The sequence below is a fragment of the Pyxicephalus adspersus genome, chromosome 4 (assembly GCF_032062135.1).
Source record: "Pyxicephalus adspersus chromosome 4, UCB_Pads_2.0, whole genome shotgun sequence".
NCBI classification, from domain to species: Eukaryota; Metazoa; Chordata; class Amphibia; order Anura; family Pyxicephalidae; genus Pyxicephalus; species Pyxicephalus adspersus.
Genome location: NC_092861.1, coordinates 66,221,681 through 66,239,342, shown reverse-complemented (window position 1 = coordinate 66,239,342; position 17,662 = coordinate 66,221,681). Strand labels below are relative to the sequence as shown.

The window sequence follows — 17,662 nt, the reverse complement described above, 5'->3', positions numbered from 1 at the left end:
AGCAAACATAATGTACTTTCTAGTTTTCCTATGCCAATAAATTGTCAACAGAACAATCGATGTTCATGTTACTGAGAGAAAGCAAGCATGTACAGTTGCCAGCTCATGCAAGCAAAAATCTGCTTGTTGTTGTGCAGTGTTTTAAAGTTCAGTTTGTATTTTATTCTTGCATATTTTAAATAAAATAAAATGGATGTGCTTTCTGTATGTCTGAATCGTTCCTACACATTTTTTAATTAGTGAGAATTAGTTTATTGTATGAGGTAGAATATCTTTAAATACCCCATACAAGATAATAATAATAAAAATAAAAATAGATCTTTACAAATGGTAAAGTCATACTTTTTTGAACCATGAATAAACTTGAGCCTCAATGTGTTTTGATAAATGGAGTGGACAATGTTCTGTTAGTAAAAGCAAATCTGTGAATACACAAATCAAATGAATAAACAGGATTTAGCCAAAGGCTTTGTTTACACTATGGGTCTTATTTGTTAGAACTCTCCAAGACTGGAGAGAATACACTTTCAGCAGTGAACATGGGTGATACAGGAAACCTAGAATGGATCTGGTCCAGAATTGAAAATATTTGCTAACAAAAAGCAAATGACTTTTAATAAATCTATTTCACGATTGCTGGATCATACAGTTTCACTGATGAAAGTGTATCTTCGCCAGCCTTGGAGAGCTTTATTAAATCAGGCCCTATGTCAGGCGCAGAGCACTGTGTCTCACATATTGGCTGATGTGCAGAAACACCTGACATAGTTCTTACTATATGTAATAAACTGTAGTGTATTACTACACTGCACAATTGCACACATTTCTGGACATTTATGTGCACTGGCCTGTTTAATGTAATGAATGGGATCAGCACAACAAGTACATTTTTTGTAGTCTGAACAAAGGCTTACTAATGATTCTAGACAAATGAATAGATCTGTAATTATTGTCCATGTCTTTTGTAACTTAAAACCATTGTGAAAATTACCCCATGGCTGGCCACTCAATGTACCTGATTATTCAAACAAGCATCTTTTGCAGATTTCTGGCAGTTGTGTTAGGCACAATGTTTGTGAACCCAACATATAGTAACATGCAACCAAAGTAAACTGTCCTTGGCCAGAATTTTGAGACTACATAGTAAAGGATCACTCCCATATAAGCAGTATATATCCAGTCTTTAAAATCCACAAATGGGACAGCATTTTAAGGAAAACAGAGCATGTTTTAAGACTTCATAAAAAAACATTTTACCAAATATACTGCTGCTAGAGTAATGAAAAAAATCTGGGACGATCCTGCTCCTCGAGGGCTGGAACTGGACTGCCCTTATATACTGCATTCAAAGCAGCCAGCTTTGATCTTAGAAGAGCTTACTATATGTATATATCCCCCTTCAGAATTGACCACTTCAATATCTACAGATCACTATTATAAGAGATGTGTTGCTGCTACATTTATGTGTTATCTATGTATACAGGGGATTATGTTTATTATATTTTGGTAGCTATCTAGGGTTGAACCTAATATGTAAAAATTGCAATTAGTTTCTGTAAATGTTTTTTCTGCTCAATTACCCACCCAGTCTTTTCATTAAAAGGGAACCTTTTTGAAATACTTTACTTTCTAATCAGGAAATGTGAAAAGGAATGACCTATGGAAAACACAATTTTTCTTCAGTCATTAATTTAAAAAATCACCAAATTAGGAAGCAGTATATTTGTTAAACAATCAACAAATAGTCAATAAATAGTCATTTTACTACCCACATTATCACAGCTCTAGGATAAAACTGGTTATGGGTCAAGATATCACATCTATGCAATAAACAAGCTAATAAAACACACAAAATATGTTGTACATTAGACACTTACGATTTTGAGTCATCCCAAAGAACACAGTATGGCTTTAAAGTACTCTGAAAAAATAAAAAAATCAATAACATTAATACTCCACAGCATCCCCTCTCGAGGCACCACTATTAAACTACAAATACAGAGGAATGTAGTTGATCAGACACTACATGATGTATGGTGAAGCATTAATCAAATTAAATTAGGAAATTTAGGATGTACTTAATCAGATATAACACAATAATACTTTTGCTGAGTGTTATTATCATTCATTGATTGTTGCTCTCTAAGGATTAGTTTAATTTAACAGCGAACTCACTAAACTACACTATAATAATTTAGTAATTGTCACTGTAGAAAGCGATATTATTTGTGGACAGGAGTGGGAAAACCAACTAAAAATTTATTTGGTATATACACTCTGATCATTGCTATACTCATCACTCCTGAAACTTACAAAATGTATAAACGAAAAATAATATAACCGAATACAAACAAGGTAAATTCAGTAGCACATAGTAAGGCCTTGTTACCACTATGTGTGGAGCAGTGCAGGTAAATTTAGTGTGCAATATGCAAGGACATCAGACATAAATAGAAAGCAGTGTATTATGTTACCACTTATGCATATATATGTTTTTACAACACACTGCTGCATGCATTGGGATAAGAATCATAACAGTCAGTCATGCAGCAGGCTGTGTATTGTGGTATAAGGAGCATCTATGCACTTTCTGATAGTTAGAATGAGGCTTTAATGTTACTAACTAGTCCAGGGTATGTGAAAAAAGAATAAATGTTACATACTCACAAATGCACCATACACTTAATTCAAGGCTGAATTAATAAAGGAGTTGAGCGTTTTCTAAGAAATGTTGTGAACTTTTACTGCAACTATCCTCATTATAAGTTATGTGAAAAAAAATCCTGTTAATATCTGTGAAGATCCTCAACTTTAACAAATCAGCTTTAGTAAATTCTTGCAACCAGAGCTAGCTAGGGTTAAAGCACATAGATGGCCACATAGTTACACATCACATGCCTTCAGTGTGGGTAGACAAAAATTGGGTGTCTGCCTGCAAAGCTGTATCATCTTGCATTTTAAAACCAAATAAAGAACAGCATTAAGAAAGACACAAGCATGCAACATTAATCATTGTGTAAAATATTTTTAAATTATAATTAATTTATACACAGTTTTCTAAGTAGCCCTATCTCTATGCTTGTGTTAACATTATCATATGTACAAAGAATGGTCATTTTGGTATTTGCTGCAATATACATTTTGACACCAAAAACTAACACCAGGACACTGGTTTTCTAAATACCTCGAGCTTAACATTAAAGCTGAACTCCGCACATTTATCTAAATTCTATTTTATCATTTAGTTCTTCTTTATTTCATATAAACTAGCATAAACCTTTTTTTATCATGATTTTGTTCATGTTTTTTCATGAACACCTTTTTTTATAATCCCTTACATCAGCATTTATACATGAAGAAAAAGAGGTAGCAGTCTTGGCAACCTGGACAACAATGTTTATTATGATGCGGTCAGTCAACAGTTTTAACATGATCATAAGAGAGAAAAAAAACTGGTGATTTTATCAGTGGGCTGCTTCTTTCTCATTGTCCAAAGAGCAAGCTGGGAGCATGTTGGTGATCAAAGTGAATTCTTTAAATGCAATAGGGAAAAGTTACTGACTAGGATGTTCTGTATTCTAATATATTTTTCCTTTAATAAGTTAATGAACATGTATTCTACAGGCTGGTTGCCTGTAGTTCATATATTTGGTAACCCCTAAGTTGATCCTAACACCTAACGTTACCCTAGACAGAACCCTAACAGATATCCATTCTTAAAGTATTACCCCTAAATGTAACCCAATAATTATCAGCTAAATCCCAACCACAACCTTTAGATTAGTTCTACATAGAATGTTTTTCCAGCTTTTAAACAGTGTATGTAAACACCCATGTTTGAAGTTTCCATTTATTACAATAGGACAGTTTACACCAGAGAGTTTTCCTGATAGGCTGTAAAGAAAACACATGCTCCAGTGTTTAGAAAGTAGTAAAACATCCAGAATCTCCCAAATGCCCCAAAACCCTAAAATGCTTGAATTGCCATTTATAGGAACATTTAGGAGTTTTGGGGCATTTGAGAGGTGTTTTCTCTTATTTTAACTTGTCTCTGCCACATACCTTGGGTAAAAAATGTCTTTATAATAGCTTAAAAACTCAAAAACTTTGTGTCTGGGCATTCTTGAACATTTAAAATGAAAGTCAGTGTAGACTTAGCCTTACTACCAACCTTTACCTAAAATATACCTCTAACCTAATTCCAAACCCCTCTGTACTTATTTTACTTACTTTACTTTATCAAAATGACTGATCCATTCCAAGATGAGTTTCCAAACCTTCAAGGTATTATGTCATGTATCTCTTATTTAGTTACTCAAAGTAAAATATCTGAAAAACATAGAGTTTCTAGCAAATGCCAAAACTGTCATATGTAAAAAAAACATTTTACTTTTTTTTCACCCCCTCTTCTCTATTGTTTATTCTTTTATGTGAGCTTTTAGTTGACTTAGTTTGTATATAAGGAAGCTACTTTGCTTACTTTTAGAAAATAAAATATCAATATAAGGAATGGGGCTCCCAATCAGGCATTGCTCTAATCCACTGTGTCTAGATAACAGTAATCACTAGGTAAAGTTATGAATAAACTATGATTTGGTCAAACATCAAACAATATAACCCGCAATTCACCAAAACATCTTAAAAATCTTTAATTGCATGTATCCACAGTCTCTACTGGTTCTAGCAGTGAATATTAAAACCTGCAGCCGAATTTTGTTCTTCATTACTGACAGACATACTTTGAAAAAAACAATGTAATAAAGCATGATTAAACTGCCCTCATGTAATCATATCTGACAACAAATATATTCACTGGCAAATCAACTGGTAAAAGCTGACTCACTTGTTAATCTCTAAAATGTCACAAAATGACACAAATAATCAGCAATGACAACTCTTAACTATCCCCATACCAGTTGTTGTAAAGAGGAAGGAGGAAACCAACCTTAAGTGTTGCATTGTATTGATTAGTTTTACATTATTAATATTATATTTAGTATATGTGTTCATTTATGAAAAAATAAAAATTCCAATGCAGAGGATGGCGGCCAGAGGAAGGAAGACGGGGATTGTGCAGGAGGATGCCGGCGGATCAGGTAAGGTTCAATTTAGTATGGTATTTTGCTGTTTTAGCTACCCTGAGTGTGACTCGGGGTTACTGCACTCAGCGTCTATTTTTTACCCCGAGTCACACTCAAAGTTACCGCTCTGCAGGTTAATTACCTTGAATACGACTACCTGTAAATGCCTGTACAGTCGCTTCCAAATGTTTCTGCAGAGATTTGCAAACGCCTGGGCAGGCATTTTTAGGTGGTTTTTAACACCCAACCAAGAATAAAATAGTGGGGACCTCCCTTAATATTGAAACCAGACCCTTCATTTGGCTTGGGACCTTCCTGGATAAAAAATGGGGTAGGGACCACATGTGTGCCCCCTCTTCTCTCCATGGCAGGTCCTTTGGAATCTAGTTTGCCCAAAAGGGAGGGGGCAGAAAGAAATATTTCACCTTCCCCTTTTGGAAAACAAACAGACCCCTGGCAGCCCCCAACATTGGCAAGGGCCATTGTTGAGGGAGAAGGCCCCATCCCCACAATGTAACCCCTGTATTGTGGGTTGTCTGTAGGTGAGGAACTTATTTGAAATCTGGGAATAAAGGGGCCCCAGATATTACCCCCTTCATCCACTAAATTGCATATTACAAAGCTAAAAGATCATAAAAGCAATATCCAAAACTACAGGGATACAAATTTATCTGTAAGAAAAAAAAACAGAAGATGGAGGGGGGTCTAATCACCTGACAGTTTGCTGATTGGGGATCAGGGGGCTACAATAAAAAAATACCCTCTGTTTACCACAGAGGGTCATCTTTAAAGCTCACTTGCGGTTAACAATTTGCACACAGTATTATGATTTGAAGGCTGATCTGTTTTAAAGAAAAGTCTTCTGTTTCTTACCAATATCTAAACAGGTGGAAAACATTGAGAGACACCAGTCATGCATTGTCTGAAGGCATCTCTAATGTAAAGCTAGGCCAGAGTGATATATGAATATTATATATACCTAATCTGTACTTGTAGAACCAATTTCTATCAAATGCAATACATTATTACATTTAATTCTGCAAAAAAAATAATGTTAATGTTAATGTTAATGAGAACCATTGTGATTTTTTGTTCTTAATAATAATATCCACCCTATCTATTGTAAGGGTATGAACAGCATTCATTAGGTCACAAGGACATTGGGTATATTGGAATTATTAAGACATATAGCTCATAGTCTTTCCTCTGAAATGCTAAGCAAAAAAAATCTGCTGGAAACAGCAAGGGAAGAAGATGAACAAAATTGGATATTGCTACAGTCCATCCCTTTGGGGAGGAAATGAAATGAAAGTGAAATGGACAGGCATGTATGATGAAAAATACTGATCACTGGCTTGGAAATCATTCCATGTATGGTTTAGTGCATTATGCAGAAAAGTAGAAAAAATAATTTACCAGTTCCTAGCACATATATTCAGCAGAAAGAGTACATTTTTTTTCTTTCTTTTTAATTTTCATAAGTTTAGTTGCTTTGCAATATAAAAGTACAAAATCTATCAAGAAATTTGAAATACTTCAACAATTACAGCTTAGTTGGATGTTTATAATATTGTCATTCTTATTTAAATACTTTCATTGTTTTCCAGAATAAATGTAGTATACCTGTCTAATTTTAACAACATTTAGGACTCTATTTAGAAAATAGGGAATTTGACATATCCTAAAACATTCCCTCATGGAAAACTTCCAGGTCCATGTGTTTAACCTCCCTAGCGGTACATTTCTCTCCAGATTTTTATGTCTAAAAACGGTACATTGTTTTTCATGAAAATTTATTTTACAGTATAATATAATAGTATGAGTATAATAAGTTTGAAACACAAAATCGTGTAAAAATAATGAACTAGTAAGTAAAAAAAGTATAAAAACATTTTTTTTTAATTTTTAAAATTTTTTGTATTGAATGCAATACAAATAGATTTTGAATTTCCCGCCGCGCCGGCAACATACACAAGCACCAACGTCACCGGGAACTCCCCCGGTGACTCATTGTGTGCAGAAGATGCCAGAGGAAGAAGACAGGGATTGCGGCAGTTGACGGCGCGGGACACCGGTGGATCAGGTAAGCGCTGTATTTACTAACCTTCCCATAGGTTTACCTACCCCGAGTGTGACTCGGGGTTACCGCTTTCAGCAACTTTTTTCTACTCCGAGTCACAATTGGGGTTACTGCTAGGGAGGGTAAATTGCAATAAGCGATTCCCTATTTTATAAATAGAGCCCTTAACCTTAACCTGAATAATGAAGATCTTTAAATGTACGACTTTTACATTTAAAAATCCTCATTATTTTAAATTCCCTGCCCAGTCCCGCCTACAATCTCAACGGTCTCGGCTCCCAGCCAGCACGGGGCCGGCATCTGCTTCCCCTGGCCTCGCGTCCCCAACGCATCTGTGTAGCCTGGCGATGGGAAGTAGATACCGGGCATCGCTGGAGGACGCCACGGACATCGCTGGAGGATGCCGCGGGCACTGCTGAATGACCCCGCTGAAACAGCGCTGAACTCCCTGGCACTTCCACCCCGAGTGTGGCTCGGGGTTACTGATTTTGGTGTGGAAAATCCACCCAAGCTACACTCAGGAATACCGCCAGGGAGGTTAATGTTAATGTTTCCACAGGTAACATGCAAAAGTGGTAAGGAAATTCCCATGAATATAAAATACAGTAAAAGTAATACATACATTGTTAAAGAGCACAGTCTAGTCTATGGGAATTCAGGTATTTAAGCATATTTATCAAGGAGTAAGATAGCTGTAGAACAATCCTACCAAAATTTGTAATGTCAGGTTCTGTTAAGCACTTACCACTCAAAATCCCAATGGAGACTAAGGCTTAAGATATTTTTGAACTTTCAGTTGATTTCTAAATATTTTTAAAAATTCTAATCAGCTATATTCCATGAGAAAGTTGTTTGTGAAATGCATTAACAACCAGAAAAAAACATTTCTGTAGCAAGACCTAAAGTTGTTGTTTTAGGCCCCATTTCTTTATTATACCACGATTATCTTAGAGGTTGGGTGCTGAAAAACCATTGCTATAATTAGGTAATCTCCTATTCTACAAAACTGACGTACATAAGAAAAAAATTAAAACACAAATCAAAACATTGCAAAATGTCAAAGAGAACAATAAAACATTTGTGGTAAGGTATGTGTTAACAACAGTATAGCTAGACAAATAATACACGGTGTTGTACAAAGCATGTTAGCCAACTATTTAGTAAGAGAATAACACATCGCTAACAAAATGAGTATTGTTGGTTTACTTGCTTTTCAAATATTTTCACTATACATCTGATTGTAGTGTCTGTACAATCTCCATAAAATGTACCCAAACTATGTAAACTGAAACCACTCCATAATGTAGCTGTTGGTAGATCTATTGGTTGTTGTATAATCAAATGATGCATCTGTTCTAAAATGTAGAAATTAATTTTTACTTCACTTAGCATGAACCTGCCACGGTAGTTGATGGCTTGTTTTAAATCTCTTTTACTGCTTGTTCGGATTATGCAAATACTTTAATGTTCATTGTCTGGGCACAGGTACACTTTAAGTTTTAAAAATTTGTGTCTCAGTTTGAGAAGCACCAATCAAAGGCCCGGGAAAAACTGATAATCCTTTACCATAGGAATATGGAAATGGGAGGGGGTGTGAGAGGATCAGGTATTTGGTAAAATGTTCAGATTTATCCTTAAGTCAAAAAAACACATGTCCACTAGGTTCAGACATTAGAAAAGTTCATCCAAAGGAAACAAAACACATAACAATTCACATCCCTGTCTGCTTTTATAGGAAAAACATTTTTCAGATCCCAAACAACATTCAGATATTTTTACAAATCAACATCCTACTGCGTATTTCCTATAAATATTTATAGTGGGTTATATTTTGTGCTTTTCGAAAAATAGCTCCATTTGAAGCAATCTATGTATTCTACTAGAACCTGAGTTTCACAGAGTTTCATGGAATCAGAGATTCACGGGTCTAAAGGTGAATATCATGTGTCACAAGAAGATCATTTAGTCTTTTAGAGTCCATTATGATTTTTACCATTACAAACTTATGCAGTAGGACATTACACTGCTGATGGTATTGTTTTCTTTTCTCCTCCTCCTTTGCAATTACAAAAATGTACTATGTTAACCAAAAGTAAATAGACAGAGAAATAGGTAGAGGAAGCATAACATATTTTTAAGTGATACATTTTAGTTGCTGACTGAAAAAGAAATATGGCAGATACATTATGTAAAATATCCTTAATTCTGGAGTTTCTTGCTTTTGTTTGTTTCTAGAACAGGAGTGACAAACTCTGGCCCAGGGGCCAAATCTGGTCCTTTTTTTGGCCCCCAAAGGGTCCTTTTTTTGCCCCTAAATATGAATTGCAGCTGGCCCGCCACTGCATTTAAATGGCGCTGCTACTACAATTCCCGGCATTACTCGTGTCCATAGACCAGCGGGCTCTCTTGCCTATGCATGGCCCTGCTTTGCACTGTAGACGCAGGGAATTGTAGCAGCGGTGCTATTTCTCTATTATAGGCTTGTTCCAGATCGAATGTGAAGCAAAACCTCCTTGTTTCCATATGAAAAGGTTTTATATCTAATGAGAAAGAAAAACTTCCTCAATATATTTTAATAAAATTTTATTTTGGCCTATTGGCCGATTTGGTCTAAGTTTTTCATTTTGCCCCTTTGTGTATTTGAAATTGACACCCCTGTTCTAGACTGTACTGGGGTGCTTTTTGTTTTCTACTGTTCTGTGAAAGGCCTACCCAGGTTCGCATTACATGTGTTAGGTCAGGTCTTTAACAGACAGCAGTAGATGTAACAAGTTTGGATTGCAAAGATTCCTAAAATGACGCTGTGTTCATGAATATCCTAGCCCATATATGACCCTTGAGAACCTAATTCCTTTTCTTTATTTTATCACTGAAACAATCTAATAGTTTTTTCACTGAAGTGCTAAAATCTGTGAGCATCAAAAGCTTGTTAACTTGTTTATCGATTCCCATGTCATTGTTTGCTATTCCATTTCTTTTCTTGCAAGTCAATCAGTCCACGCACTTTTTGAGATAAAAGTTTTTCCATTTTTTTATATATTATGTTTTTTACTAAAAGTTCAGTTTACTAGAACTGATATTTAGGTGTTAGTAAATGCTAGAGAATTACCTAACCTCACAAGTTCTGTAGGAGACCCAATTGGTGAGATTGCTGCTGTTGACTTCTAGAAAGGATTGGAATGGGGAAACAAAGTAAGGGCTAGTGGAAGGCTTTCATGAGTAGGAGGGGATAGGGAGCAGGCAGTAAAAGGGTTAAGTTTAGGGTGGTCCTAGGGTAGGCAGTTAGTCAGAGTAAGGGCTGACGTAGTACCTGGGAATAGAGAAGAGCTATGGGGGGGGGGGGGGGGGAGAAGAGGTGGAGTATTTAGGAGCAGGATAGGGAGAGGAAAATTTTCTCACCCCCTTGTCCCTGTGTTTAGTACAGCTGGGTGTTTTGGGGTAAGAGAATGCGGTGATGTCCTCGAGGGAATTTGGTTTGAGTTTGTTTCAGTGGGGGTGAGAGACCCATGTATGGTGTGGGAGTCTCTGTAATTATATTGTTATCAGAAGGATTGAATGGTTTTGGAATAAAGGGCTGTGAGTACTGCTGGTATTGTTCCCGAGCTGGGTGGATGCAGCTGGGAGCATATATATCAAGGTGGTGCAGACCCAAAAGAATGGGGGTAAATGGTGGGCCTTCAAGGACCAGTAACCAGGGGAGTTTTAAACTTAACAGCCTGTTTTTAGATGTGGGAGGAAACTGGAGTGCCTGGAGGAATATTAGGAAATACTTATATTAGGAAATAATTGTTCCTTTAAACAGTGGAATTTGGCACATTTGGCTCCTTCGCTGACCAATAGTTTTTTTTTAAGCAATTGTTTGCTTAAATCCTGACAGTAACGGCACTAACTGTTTTAAGCTGACAACACTAAGCCACTGATTTTGCAGTTATCAGTAGCACTGTCAGTCTTCTATGTACTTTAGTTAGATGCTGGATTGCTTATTTGGTAGACTTTATAGGAACCCAGTGGCAACTAATTAAGTGAACATGGAAGACTGATAATGCTGCTTTTAACTCTGAGGTAAAGGTCTAGGGTTGTTGTCCTGCAACATGAAATGCTATATCTTCAGCTAAGAAACTTTGCATGTCCTGCAACATGAAATGCTATATTTCCAGCTAACAAACTTTTCATTGGATAATAAACTTTACATTAGAGTCACAACACAAAAACACTTATAAATTAAGACATAGTTCCAAATATAATTAAATAGATTTATGGTTTACATATGCTTTAAGATGCATTGGTTCACAAAGCACAGCTGATGTTGAATAAAACAGGAAATTTAGTATTTAATCTAAGAGCAGATAGTTGATCATGCTCCATAGTACTAATAATCTTCCACATATTGGTGTCTAAATAAAACTAAAAAAAATAACATCTGTAAAAAGTATTCCGGTTTGTATTTCCCAAAGTCTTGCAGTCTTGCATGCTTCCAATTCCCCTACATGAAAGGCAAGTAACCCTAACAGAGTCATCTGAGCCAAACATAAAAAGACTGTTTTTACTGCTACAAAAATCCAATGAATATAAATAATCTTTATTCAGTCTCAAAGGTATACTTTACATTCATTCTCCGTTCAGAAGTTTCTTTACATCTTGTGAAATAACAATTTTTCTGTCAGAAGCTTCAGTACTTGAGTGTAGCCGTGGAGTCAGGAATTGTGGACATGGATGATCATTCTTTCAAATTCACTGTTGTTTTAAAAGTGTTCTTATGGTGGCAGCTGAGTGGAGACAGTTGCAGGTTTGAATTATTTAATCTATGCTGTCTTTGATGTAACAATACTAGTGATTCCTGTCAGGAATGTTTTAAATTTTTAGTAGGGAAAAATTAAAAAGCATCATTAAAACCCCTTAAATTTTATTTGGTAAGCATTTAGCTGGCTAAACATACTGAGTATTAAGTTTAACCCCAGAACACTGTCAGTTGAAGACTTGCATTATCAGTTAAGTATACTTGAAGGCTCATAGTAACACTACACATACTAAGACCACTTAAAGCAAAACTGAACTCGTTGCTGGCCATAGTTGTGGAATATGGCACAAACCTTCCTCTTTGCAGGTGCCGTACAGAGATGCTAGATCAAAGTACACATAACTGCAGCATGCCAGAAAACTATATTCAACTCCTAGACAATCTTCCGTATCCACACTAATCTTCTTTGGTCATTGGATGGCCACTGATGATGTAACTTGTGATGCACTGTGTAGTCTCAGAATAAAATAAAAAGCCACCAGGAGCCCCATGCCTACTAGTGCATTCTCCATTGTAAAGTTGGAGGCTGGTGCAAAACTTTACCAACTGCCCTATAACCCCTTTAATGGTAAGATTACTGTAGGGACATGAAGGTTGTAAGTATGCCCCCTGGGCATCAAGTGGACCTTGAGATGCTGCCTTAGTTATCTTGTAGTGGATCTGGCTCAGGTAAACTAAGTACACAGTCACATGTCTATGGGTTAGCCAAACACTAATTAGCTGACTGCTTTTAGGGATCTATTCTCTATCCACCCACCCCCACCCACCTGCAATGTCCCTGTTCTATGTCCTTTATCCATTTATTTTTATGAAAAGTGACATGCTACTATTACTCCTAATTTCAAATTATGCTTAAACGTGAATTGTTAGCAGCATTTCATGCATAAAATATTAAAAGTGAACCACATCATTTAAAACCCACCCCCTTGATAAACTTAGCATAATGTAGGTCTCCACTGAAAGCAGACAATATTTATTTTTTGTGGTTTTACCCATTAAACATTCTGCATCAACAGATCAATAAGAAACAAGGCAGCCATTAAAACTTGCCTTACTGAGTTTTACAAAGTAATCCAATATTAGACTGGAATGTCTATCCTGTAGGAAATTCTATTAATATATATATATATATATATATATATATATATATATATATATATATATATCAGTTTAAAGTACCTAATAGTTTCTAAATAATAAAAATAATCACTAGCTCCCCTAATCATTTAATCATTAATCATTTCTGCCCCTCTATGCCCAATCTTTGTAAAGCCTCCATGAAAAATTTGAGAGCCTGGACATAATCCTCAATATAAAATTGGTAAGTCAAATTTTTGGAGTCTTCCTACACGTATGCAATAATTGTCATTGGAAAGAATCTTTCATGATCCTTTCCAACGACTAAGGACTGCACGATGCATGAACGAGTGGTGTACATACAGCACCATTCTGCTCTATGGAGAGGACCTCGTGAAGGGTGCTCGCTGCTCTCTCTCACCCTTCACTTCCATTAAGATCGTTTATCGTCCATCATCCGTGGATTTGCCAGGACGGTCGTTCGGACGATGGGTGCTGTAGATATGCCAGATTCTCGTCCGATAATCAGCTCTGAACTAGTGTTGGTGCTCGAATTTGGGTTGTCCTTATATTTGACCCAAATATGGCTGTTCGAATTCACATAGATCCGACCCGAAAAAAACGAGATTCGAAGGCAAAAACAAATGTAAAAAAGTGTTAAAAAGTTTTTTTTACAGGTTATGCTACAATGACATGATATCTCTTGCTCTGTAACACACTTTCCAACACAGTAATATTATAATATATTTGTTACATTTTTCTTTTATTCAATGCGAAAAAATGTAACAAATGTATCATATTACTGTGCTGGAAAGTGTGTTACTGAGTAAGAGATAATTGCGGGGCATCTTCTCAATGATTGCAGCCGAGTCTACAATCATTGAGAAGAGTGTGCGATCCCCGTGGCACTACTGTGGGAACTTTGCGGTCACAGCTATGACTGCAGGCGATCCTTGGGGCATTACAGGTTAATTAACCTGTAGTGCCCCGGGGATCGTAGTGGAACTGAAGAGTTCATCTGCAGTTCAGTTCCCACGGTCACATGACCTTGGGAACTTTGCTGTCACAGCTGTGACTGCAGGACATCCCCGGTCACTGGAGGTTGAATGAGGACAAGTTTCCCTTTTCGTCACATCTAGTGCCCTGTGTTCTTGGATAGAGAAACTCTATCCATGAACACATACAACTAGTAAAGGGCTGCAAGAGCAATCGCTGTGACTGCAGGCCATCCCCCGGGGCATTACAGGTTAATTAAGCCAATCATTGAGAAGAGTGTGCAATCCCTGAGGCACTACAGGTTTATTAACCTTTAGTGCCCCGGGGATCGTAATGGAACTGCAGAGTTCATCTGCAGTTCAGTTCCCATGGTCACATGACTGTGGGAACTTTGCGGTCACAGCTGTGACTGCAGGAGTACCCCAGGCACTAGAGATTGAATGGGGACAAGTTTCCCTATTCATCACATCTAGTGCCCTGTGTTCTTGGATAGAAAAACTCCATCCAAGGACACGTACAACTAGTAAAGTTGTACACTTTACTAGTTGTACCTTATTAGTCCTTATTAGTCTCTAAAAACTGTTCCTTATTAGTCCCTAAAAATACCCCGCATTCTCCCACCATTGACTTCAATGGTGTTCAAATTTGGCATTCCATCACCTGAACAATAGCTCACGATTCGATCGAATAGCTGTTGAATCCAATAGTGAGATATTCGACTAACACTACTCAGAACCATTGCATGTGTGTATGTAGCCTATGAAAATATACAAACTACCAGGTACTTGTAACACCTTATCATTTTCATTATATACTGCCTTTTGTTTCCAACATGCCTAGGACATTGGTAATTAGGAGAAGTTAGCTTCAACTAGAAGCATGAAAAACTTGCCTAAATGTTTAGATATGAAAAAAAGCTACTAATACTTACTTGCAAATTTCTATCTTGAAATTTATCCTCATGCTTCTGAGAACCAGTATCATCTGTAGTAGCTTTACATAAAGGCATTTAAGGCTAAATGTTTGCACTACCCATGGGAGCTCCTCCTCCTGTTAGCTTTGGACAGGAGCAACCAATCAGTTTCTAACTGCATTTTTACTGTTTGGGAAAAAAAATATGGGGTACAAAGGGACTAAGCAGACAATAAACTACTAATAAACTCTATGAAAACTTCATCTTTATTAATACAGCGTAGGCATTTTTTAATAAAAGCAATATACTGGGTATGATTATTTGATGGGTCAGTTAATATTATGTGCAGGGCTGCAAAAAAATTCCCTTTGTCTATGCCTGATTTGTAGAAGGCGTGTTTATTTGGTGAAGGGAGCTAAGCCCAAAGGCAGTTAACCATGGCACATAAGCCCTTAAGACTACTGGTGTGGGCAATACATCTCTTTGAAATCATTTTAAAACCAGGTCTGTTTATTGTTCTAGGAAATGAATGCATGCCATTAGTATGCAATTTACTGATGACGATTTTGTTTTCAGTAATTATTTTTAATGAATTCTAGGAAAAGGCCGTATATAACTTGCATGAAATAACATATTGTGATTGCCTGATTTATCTACAGCAATATAAAATTATAATTAATCAGTTATTAGCGTCACTATGCTGCGCAAGTATAATTGAACTCCACAAATAATGTAAAATATTGTATCAAAATGTTGATGAAAATTAGCATAATAGATTATCATTAATCATTCTGCAGTGACACAATGCATATATTATTACCTTCATTTACATATGATAATGGAACTACAGTAAGTTCTGACACACAATTTTATTAGAAATTACAACTTTAACTGATAGATGATCAATATACTTTTTACAGTGACTGTGCTACATTTGAATAAAAACTTCAATGGTTCATGTAATGAATGGGCAATTCTGGGTAATATCTATGACAGTAGAATCAATATATTTTCTATTATGCTGAAATACATTTTTAGGTTAAGTGTAATAGGAAGAATGTATTAGCTAGCACAAATTGTTAGGTATTATTGTAAGAGAAAATCTATTTAACAGAAACTGGAAAATGCAAGAACTGCTCTTAAAAATCCGCTTTCCTCTGTATTTTCAGATTCAGAGTGTTTTTTTCTTCATTGGTTAGATGTTTGGGTTCTGTCTACAGCTCAGGAAATTAAACCCAACTTTACTGCACAAAAGGTTTATTAATATCTGAACTTACTGTCACGATGCCAGCTGTGCCATGACCTATTTGCTGCTCCCTTCAGCTTTATTCTATCTCAGTAATGTGGAATGCAATTTTCTCAGCTGCCCAACCCTTATTACACAAGTAGGTGAGCTGACTCAGGTATTGAATTGTCAAATTTCAGAACACTGCCTACATATGGTGAAATATGCTGAGAATGCTTTTGGTGCCCACTGCTAAATTCTATCCCTTTTTGTCACCTTAGCCTGTGGACTTCCATTCAGCATTTGTTTATTAATGGCTCTTTCTTTATAGAGTTCAATGAAAATCATACAAAGTGGTGGTTAACCCACTTGCCCTGCACCTTGAATGAAGCTCATTTCAAGCCTAGAGGTGACATATATAAGGCATCCATGTGTGTACACCTTCACTTAGTTCACTGACTGGCTTGTTTCTGTGTACTGACCTTGCAATAAATTGTATAAAGAGATTTAGACAAAATCCTGTGTACACTGTAAACCAGGGGTGATTCTTACAAAGAAAGGTTTAGGATACACAACAAGAGCATGAAGTACAATTCCCCACACATAGCAACCATGGCCATGTTGCTGACAGCTTTAATCTCTGTTGCAAATCACAAGTGATATATGGATTTGAAATAACAAGATTTAATATTATCTGAAACAGGCCTCCATGGAGAGATGTCGATATTGTGAGCCTCTGGGAGGATATAGCCTCATATTTCCCATTAAAATAGAAATGATCATTTTGGTTCTAAATGTTGTTGTGATACCTAATGTAGCATCACTCAATTAAAACACATCTACAACATTTTTACTAATATTTTTTCACAATATTGAAAAATTTGAAAGGACTATGTTGTGTGTATACTTCCTATACAATGGCCATTTTAACCTATGTGGACACCAAAGTAAATGTGTCATGCATCACATATTTTATTTATCAGTTCTGACACTGGACAAAAACTTCATTTTAAATTTCAGATATCAGAAAAATAGATTTTACAATATTCCAATAAGTAAATTTTTTTTTTGTGGAATCTCCACTGTGGCAGAAAGTATGCTGCTGCAGATTTTCTGAGGATGGTCCTTGTAATTTCACCATATGCCATTTTTTTACTGAACCACATATAGCACAATTTTACTTTCATTTTCATTTTCTATCAGTTTCTATCATTATCTATCAGTCATCCATTTGAGTGTTCCCAAGTGTCATTCAAAGGCCGATCAATTTTGGCAATGATGCCACTCAGGATTCCCAACTCTATTACCAGGGCACAGGGAATCTGTCATTTAGGATAGGTCTATGATAGATAATCGTTCCCAGGTGTTGGGTTGTCATGACTAGCAACTAATTTAGAGCACTAGGTTACATTATTGACACAGGATCAAAAGTTAATTTTACATCTAAAGCTCGTTAGTATGTGTTTGTGTTTTTTTCAGTAAATGACATTTT

The 17,662-nt window shown here is 36.3% G+C and overlaps 1 protein-coding gene across 5 annotated transcripts in view; it reads right to left on the bottom strand.

Annotated features, from left to right (window-relative positions):
* ADGRB3 (adhesion G protein-coupled receptor B3) overlaps positions 1-17,662 on the bottom strand; it is a 510,634-nt gene that overhangs the window by 150,119 nt on the left and 342,853 nt on the right. For all 5 annotated transcript variants that reach the window (XM_072408480.1, XM_072408481.1, XM_072408479.1 and 2 more), the window contains one exon: positions 1,878-1,921. In XM_072408480.1, coding sequence (XP_072264581.1) covers positions 1,878-1,921 — 44 coding nt within the window. The remainder of the gene's footprint in view (positions 1-1,877; positions 1,922-17,662) is intronic.